Source organism: Helianthus annuus, chromosome 1 (assembly GCF_002127325.2).
Source record: "Helianthus annuus cultivar XRQ/B chromosome 1, HanXRQr2.0-SUNRISE, whole genome shotgun sequence".
Taxonomy (NCBI): domain Eukaryota; kingdom Viridiplantae; phylum Streptophyta; class Magnoliopsida; order Asterales; family Asteraceae; genus Helianthus; species Helianthus annuus.
The window spans coordinates 60,880,631-60,889,464 of record NC_035433.2 but is presented as its reverse complement, the minus strand read 5'-3'; the positions used below and the strand labels follow the sequence as shown (position 1 = coordinate 60,889,464).

The window sequence follows — 8,834 nt, the reverse complement described above, 5'->3', positions numbered from 1 at the left end:
TTCCCGGTCCTTACCAACTTAAACCCAAGTAAGTAAATGATGGAGGCATTAGGACTAACCATTTTTCTTTCCACACCATTATTTTTCATTTTTTTACCACCTACCCAAAATCCCCCTAGTTAACCCTTTTGAGCCTAAACCTTTCGTTTCTTTACCCTAAACCCTTTTCACCCACCAAAAACCCTTTTTATTTTTCACCCTTTATTTTAGTAACAAGCTCGGTTTTTCGCAAGCTCGTTCTTTTATGTGACTGAAAAAAAAAATTTGAATGATGAAGTTAAAAACAAACAAAGCTATGCAAACAAAAGCTTGTTTGGAGAAATACTTCAAAATAAAAAGTCACTAAAAACAAAGTGTTTTACGAAAACCGATGCTTTTTACGCTTTTCGCCCTTTTACTAACCACTAACCCGACCACCCACCTTTAGCCCAAGCCTAACCCTTCACCCAAAAAGTCCTCTTGATATTTACAAAGGTATAAATTAAAAAGGAGGAGGATTGATTGCTTGGCAAGCCTATGGTAGGCGTAAGTTCCATGCCGCTCTCGAGTGATTCACTAAAAAAATACACCTTCGGCCGAATGTTGAGTGATTTCTCCCGTGAGGTATGTGAACTTGTATATAAATGAAATTTTAAAAAGGCATGTTATGCCCAAATAAGTAATTTATCTTATGAAACGTTCTAAATAAATCATAACGAATAGGATTGTAAATAAATAAAAATAAAACCCAAAAAGATCTTGGATTCCCGACACTCTATGACAAGCCAAAAACCTTCTCTTCTACCCATTCCATTTGGGAGTGTAAGCCACATTTAAAGAGTTTTGCTTGAGGACAAGCAAAAGTTCAAGTGTGGGGGTATTTGATGTGTGTAAAATGCAACATATAAATTACATCAAATAAGGCATAAAACTAACCCTTTTTAAGTACTAATGTTGGAAAAAGAGTGTTTTTGTCTTCCTTTTGTATTTTCAGGATGAAATGAGCTCAAATTCACAAAAGAAGCAAAAAGACAGCTAATTCTAACATAAATACAAGAAAAGGAACAAAAGTAGACTGCCCGAAGCCTCAACGGCATCCTCCCAAGCAAAGAAGAGAAAACAGAAGCCTGAACACGCCCCGTGCTCAGCCAGCACGGGGCCGTGCCCAAGAAGCAGCAGAAAAGACAAACTTGTAGAAGCTTCTATTGCCCACCACGGGGCCGTGTCCAGTGAGCACGGGGGCGTGGCGAAAGTACAGCAGGCGCATTAATTGTAATTGCGAATTACAATTAATGAAGAGAGAGAATGTCAGACGGGCACGGGGGCGTGTCCAGCGGACACGGGGCCGTGCCAGCCTTCTGTTCAGCCTATAAATAGGAGTGCTTGGTTTCATTCCAACCCATCCCTTGGCACACCACCTCTCTCACACTTCATCCACCACCCACCACCACCATAACACCATCATCCACCACCATCATCCATTGTCCATCATAGAGTGTGTGAGTCGTCTCGGGATCCAAGATTGATCGTAAGAGTTCTTGACAATCAAGGCCATGTTTGCCTAAGTCTCTTACATCACTTGGTGAAGACAAGTGTTTAGTATAATACTTTTTATTTTTAATCTTTTGCACTTTTTATTTGGTTTTGTATTAATGACTTTAATAACTAGTTGCTTATGTTGAAGGTGATCTTTCCTTATCGTTTGTCCGTGGTGTCTTGGCATTATTTTACTGTCTATATAAAATAAAAGATTTTCACCATTCATATCTCCACGGTCTATATGGAGGTATGTTGGCTACATGGTCGGGGGTTAAGGGAACGGTTTGGTAAGGGTCTTGCCCTTGTTCAGCGTTTAGAGGTCCTGCAAGGGACCTGGGTCAAATTTAGTAGGATCTCCTTCAATGCCCATAGGTATTGGATGGCAGGGATCCAAACTCTTTGACCCCCTCATAAGTTAACTACTATTAATACTATAACCCGGCTATTTGGGACTGTATCCCTGCTGACTCAGACTACTTAGCCGAGGGTAACGTCTCCGCCAAAAGCGGGGCCTACCACAATTTGCATTAATAACTTAATTCATTATCTTCCAATAATTCAACCCTTTAGGATTGTATCCTTGCTGACTCAAACTTCTGGGTTGAGGGTAACGTCGCCTTCAAAAGAGGGGCCTACTACAATAACTAAGATAATCTCTTAAACAAGTGCAAAAGTGCAAAAATAATCAAAGGTTATACTAATACACGAGTCAGATCCAAGTGATTCATCTTGTCTATCTGTTTTTATTTTATTTTTATTTTTCAGCATTTAGTTAGTTTTTATTTTCTTAGTTTAAAAACCTTTTCTAACCTTTTGATTTGATTAGACGTTGAGGATAAACCGGTACTAAAAGCTCTTGTGTCCTTGGACGACCTCGGTATCTTACCAACACTATACTACGTCCATGATGGGTGCACTTGCCCATATGTGTGTTTAGTGTTAGTAAATATCGTGTTTTATAAATTTAAAACTTGGCTAAAAGTGTAAAAGGGCTTAAAATATACATCTAAATTATATATACACCGACACACATCATACACCTACCTATCTTGCAATGCTCAACTGTTGAACGTGTATCGTTGAAACTTGATAGATCGATTTCTATTCATGTGGGGGATTGTTGGAAATTTTGTGAAAATAGCATTTTTCACAAATATAGGAAAATGATTTTTTTCCTATTTTGGACTAGAAATAAATATAATAAAATGAGCGGGTTTTATATATTTATTTGTGGGTTAGTGTTCTACGTTGGAAGGGCTTCGCAACGAACTTAACCTCGTCCAAAACGGAGCTAAGATGAATGAGATATCGATGCTCAAAGTTTGGTATTTGAAACTTGAATGCTGAAATAAGTGGGAAAGTGGCACCTTGTCCCACATCGGATGAGAGATGGAACTTAAAGGGGTATCTAAGTAGGATCTCTCCATCCTTGTTGTTTCATGGAAGCACGCACTAGTGTACTCGCGAAGGGTGCGGAGCACCCTAACTCGCACTCGCACTCGCGCGCGCGTGGCGTGGGCGATGAGGCGCAATGTGGCGCTTTGATGGCGCACTTCGCACGCTCGCATCGCCGCGAGCCGCTTGAGAGCCACCTTTGTATTTTTGACCGCGCGCGCGTGGTGAAGCACAAGGGTTGCGAGGACGAAGTGGTTGGTGATGTGGGATGCATGCGCATGACCCTGGTGGGTCCGCGCGTAGTGGCGCATGACGTGGCAGTCATGCGCGCACGCGAGCGAGTACACATGAGCGCGCGGCTACGCGCATGGTGCATGGGCCTGAGGTGACGTGCGTGGCGCACCATAGTGAGCCAAAACGGCGCGACTGTGTGGCGCGCTCGTAGAGGCTCACAGGTGACGTGGCACACGCGCGCAGGCGCGCATGGACCTGAGTAAGTATGGCGCACGCGCGCATGGCAGTGAGCCAAGTGGACGCACCGCGCGTGAGGGTGCACACCTGCGCGCGCACCAGTGTGTCTTGCGCGCGCGCGCGCGGAAGCTTTCTGCTGCAGTTAATGCTAGTGCAGTTACATTCAGCATTTGAAACTGACGAAGTTAATGCGTTTGACTGAGAATTAAATGACGAATTAAAGTGCATTAAAGACGTTTAATGCAGTTTAATTCACCCGTTTAATTCATTTTCAGTTTCTTCAAGACTTGCAACTATAAATAGGAGCATCCTATTGAAGACCAAATACACCGAAACACACAAGTTATCTTCTTCCTCTTTCACAGAAATCTTCATCTTCTTCAAGTGTTCGAGGTACACCTTCGGGTTGAAGTCAAGACCGGCAGTGCAACTGCTTGCGGCTGTTGTATCCTGGAAACAAACGTGTTCTCCTGGGAGACACGAAATTTGTTTTAAGGGACCCGTGTCTAACACGATCCTCAGCCAAAGAACAGTTCGTCTGTTCGGATTTTTTGTTCTTGTTTGTCTATTCTTTTCAGTTGTAATTGTATTTTTATTTGTTTCATTCTGTAATTCTTTCATATAGTCAAGTTAATAAAGTTTTATTTAATTTTGCACGAACGAATTCCTACAAATCTAACTTTAAATAAAATAATCATTTTAATTGATTAACATGCAAATAACTCTGCTAATGAGACATTCCAACCAATAATCACAATAAATACCCAATCACAACCATTACCACAACAATAAATAAATAAACAAAATTGAGTCTCGAACCCAAAAAGACGTGACTAGTGATGTCGGTGCCTTCATCCCATAGTCATGGGAAAAAGGTCAGTCTATGAATAAATGAGACGATACCCACATACCATGTCATGAAGAAAGGGTCAAGATATGAATAAGTGAGACGATACCCACATTTCATAGGGAAGGGAAACAGGTGTAAGTGAGCCTATGAATAAGTGAGACACTTACGAATTGAGTAACCATTGTATATGAATTAATTAAACAACTAAACCAAGTAACACATAACGCGTAACTATACAATGATTTGCATACTTTGATAATTGAGAAAAATGAGTAAAAGATCGTGACACATAATACAGCTCAAAAAGGTTAAATGTAAAAAAGGAAAAATGGTAGATCTACTCATTGTTTGCGTTTTACGATCCTTGATGATAAACCTCATGAAAGAAACTCCAAAAGACAAGATTACCCTAAAAATAATGCAAAAATACCAAACAACCAGCACAGAAATAAAACTATAAAATTAACCCTAACATTTGGTGACTTTTGTTAACCTATATGTATATATTATGGATGTGCACGAAGTGGTCAATTAAAAACTAACTAATTTTAACCTAAACTAGACACGTTAAGTTTTAAATTTATAAAAACAGACTTTCTAAAACCTAAACCACAAACAATCGGCAAGTGTACCGGTCAATGCAGTATAGCCTAAATAAGTCCAAGTATCGAACCCACGAGACTCTCTAATTAAGTTTACTAGACTCGACTATTAATTACTAGACTGACTCGACTTAATTGTTTTGTTGTTTGAGGGCTTTCTAATATCCTAAAAATTGCAATAGTTTAACAATTTGTGTGATTCTAGTATTTTTTTACGAATTTTGTAGACTACTCCCGTGTTTGAATGGAACTAAACATATTTTGTTTCGAAGAAATATAATTCAAAGACCTTTTCGTATTTCAAAGCAAAGCGCTAACTACTTAAGAGAAAAGTAGTTTATGAAAAACTTTCTGATCAGACTATGAAAACATGAACTAGTTGATTGTGTGGTGAATTTTTATGAGTTTATACGTTATGCTGTTTGTATTTACAAATACTGGAAATAATAATAAACAAGATAAATATTAGGCCTTGAGGTGTACTCTAACTTTACTGGTGTTAAAGATGACATGGCAAGTTAACATATCTTTCAAACCATTCTCTCCCCATGTTAAGGGGTGTTAAAACCTCCCTTGGTTAACATGTTAACTTAGTCAAAAAAAGATTAAGAAATTAATGTTATTGATTATCAATGTTTATTTTAGCTAAGAAGTTAATGAAATAGTATTATTATTATTTATTTTGTATTTAATTTAAATATTTAATATTAAAATAATTAAAAAATGGTGAGTGAGGTAGAGTTAACAAGGTTAAACTATTTCCTTAGGATGAGGTGGAGTAAAAAGTGTAAAAACGGATGATGTGTCGCTTATATAGAGTTAAGAAGGGTTAAAGTATACCCCATAGCCTTATTATATGAGTGTCACAATTTTTTTTACAGATCATAATATAAATTTAGAGTTGTTGATCATGACCACTGGCGGAGCTTGAACGAAAACTCAGTGGGGCCCGACTCTCAAAATCCATATTGATGTGAGCTGGACCCTTAAAAATCTAATATTTTAAATTAAAAAAAATTATAAATTTTCGATAAGATTAATTCCTGACCATGACTATAAAGATGAATTAGGAAACATTGGCATCAAAAATTTAACCACATCGTTAAAGAATAAAACGAGTGTTTTGATGTGAAAGACAAGACCCCTAGATATATCATATTAAATATGTTTCGATTATTGTGTGTTTATGTGTAGGATTTGTTTATGAAGGTTGTGGTTATAGGTGGTAGGTGGTGGGTGGTGGTTGTATGTTGGTGGATGAAGTAATGAAGAAGAATTAAAAGATATATTAATTAAACAACATCCTACTGTTTAGATATCTTAATTAGTTACGTTTATAAAACTTCACAACAAAGTCGTTGTAGTATAGTGGTAAGTATTCCCGCCTGTCACGCGGGTGACCCGGGTTCGATCCCCGGCAACGGCGATCTTTTTTTTATAATACCTGTCACCAAACAACCCATATGTTTTGAACATATCACTTCTAGTTTCGTCTATTATGATGTTTAAATGTGCCGTGTCTATTAGTTAAAGCATCAAACCCGGTACAAGTATACAACCATATATATCATGTCAGAAATCCCAAAACAACACGACCACTCGCAGGTTACACAAACATAACATAACCCGTTTATCTCTACTTATTTTTTTAGAAAAAAAAATGCTAACGTCGTTATATTATGGTTTTAAACCAAATATACAAATGTATTTAAGACAATTAAATTTTATACTATACAATCGATGTTCATTTCTCTTTTATATTTTCAGTTTTTTTTGGCATAAGATATCTGGTCACTTCAGATTACGACATAACGCATTTTTTTCAAATATATAGATACAAACATAAGATGCCTTTTCAAAAATACAAATATAAACGGGCAACCTGCGAGCCATAATGGTTGATCCAAAACAAATTTGCTTACCTAAATGTGTTGGCGGATTCAACATGAAACCAATCCGCGACCGTTTAGACTAAATTCAAACCAGCAAAATCCACGTTCTCACGTCTCAACTACAGATTATCAGATGAAGCAGAAACGTACAAAACCACTAACCAGTCAACAGTTACAAATAATTCAACTGAAGCTAATAATAATTAACAAGGTAAATCCACATGACATTCATACTGGTCTGTCATTTACTACACACATCTGTTCATGAATCAAGAACCAAGTTGTACTCAGTGCAGTTTCTCTTGTACATTACCATTGCTAGACCTTGTGGGGGCCACTTTTGCAGGTGTAGAACGTTCAGATTGCGAAAACTGAATCAAGATTTGCATTAAAAAGGTAACAATCCCCAACCCAATTGCAGTGAATGTGAGCCCCTTCCATGAGGATAAAAGATTAGACCATTGCAGGAACTTGAAGATCCCGAGTACAAGCAGACATGCCCAAGATACAACCACCTATTGCACGCACCAAATATGTAAATAAAGTTACAAACATAACAAATAAATGAAAAAAATAAACATGAAACGGGTCACACATGTTGAACAGGTGTAAAGTCACCCAAAATGCATTTTTAGTACATTAAAACCTACTACAAGGACTATAAATGCGCATAAAACATTTATCAAATTTGATATCATTCGCTTAAATTTCTTGATAGTTTTCCATCAAAAAGAACCAAATGCATACAGCATGCTCAATCACTTTATTTAGAAAACCGAAGTTATCAAATAATTAAGAGTAAAATGTCATTTTTGTCCCAGAGGTTTGGCTACTTTTTCAGGGATGGAAATGGCATTTTACTCAAAAATTAATAAACAATTGACACATAAAACCTACTAAATGCACACAACACAATGAACACATAAATAATTCTAAAAAAACAGAAATGAAATACGTTTAATGTCAACATGGCCTGTTTTGCATGTAGAGTAAATTACTTGTTTTGACCCGTTACCCAACCCGCCCACTTTGCCATAACAATAACGATGTTCTTACCACAAGAGACTTCAATGGTCGGCCAATTTCATGGAGTTCTGAATCAGGAAAGGCGTTTAATTCTTTATGTTTATCTAATATATCATCCTGTAGATCACAAAATAATAAATAAATAAATAATCAATCGAGCGTCAATAAATGGCGCTTAACTTTGAGATGAATGCAATAATATATACTATGTAGTGAAGATGATACATATAAAGAAACTACCTTGGCAACAAAAATATCTTTACACCATTGTGCAACACCTTCATCTGTTTCTGGCAGGTCCTTCATTAAATGACGCTTAACTTTAACGTGAATCTGCCCAACGAAAACGAGTCAAACGGGTCGAAAGTGAAAGTTCCCAGAAGTGCCTTTTTGATATATAGAACCGCTTTATTTACTAAAACTGGATTGCTATTGTAATAACATAGATATTGTGATCATATTTAATGCAATAATAAATTTAGAATTGGAGAAACGTGTTTCGGGCCGACGCGGCGTAAACTAAAGGCTTACCACAGACGACTGCCCTTTAAAGAGGCGCAGCATTGTTGGCGGAGTTGAATCTTTGGGAATCGCAACCGTCATATCGTAAATTGCAGGAGCAAATGATCTCATTTCACTCACTGAAGTAACAAATCCCTGATAGAAAGAATATCAATGAATATTGAGTAAATAAAACCATGTAAAAAAAATTAAACAAATGCAGGAACTAGTGAACTACTTGGTTTCATGTGCAATTGGTGTTTGATAATATTGAACACAGTAATGTCATAAAATAAATGTTGAATAACAATACGACATCATGATTTAAGCATCTTTTTACCTTTGTTCTTGGAATTAAGACATTTCTGGGAACAGGTAATCCCATTGAAGATGCATATTCTTGAGCTGCTAAAAGTTTTGCTTTAGTAAAGCGAGTCCCTTCAACAAAAAGGGCCAACCAAAAGGGTTGAGGGTAATCTTTTAGACGTCGGAGGCCTGACTGCAATACACATAGTAAAAGCGTGTAAACACACACACATGAAATAACATAAACTGTGTAAATAAGTGAGATACCTTCAA

The 8,834-nt window shown here is 37.3% G+C and overlaps 1 protein-coding gene and 1 non-coding gene across 2 annotated transcripts in view; one reads left to right on the top strand and one right to left on the bottom strand.

Moving 5' to 3' along the window:
- The first annotated feature begins 6,190 nt into the window (after positions 1–6,190).
- TRNAD-GUC lies at positions 6,191–6,262 on the top strand. Its single transcript has one exon. It is a non-coding gene; the product is annotated as a tRNA-Asp (tRNA).
- A 574-nt stretch (positions 6,263–6,836) lies between these two features.
- LOC110866626 (1-acyl-sn-glycerol-3-phosphate acyltransferase 2) overlaps positions 6,837–8,834 on the bottom strand; it is a 4,044-nt gene continuing 2,046 nt past the window's right edge. Inside the window, exons 6-11 of the mRNA XM_022115772.2 lie at positions 8,829–8,834; positions 8,596–8,754; positions 8,286–8,411; positions 7,995–8,087; positions 7,785–7,871; positions 6,837–7,243 (exon numbers count right to left, since the gene is read on the bottom strand). The exon at positions 8,829–8,834 is cut by the window's right edge and continues 72 nt beyond it. Coding sequence (XP_021971464.1) covers positions 7,016–7,243; positions 7,785–7,871; positions 7,995–8,087; positions 8,286–8,411; positions 8,596–8,754; positions 8,829–8,834 — 699 coding nt within the window. The 3' untranslated portion in view covers positions 6,837–7,015. The remainder of the gene's footprint in view (positions 7,244–7,784; positions 7,872–7,994; positions 8,088–8,285; positions 8,412–8,595; positions 8,755–8,828) is intronic.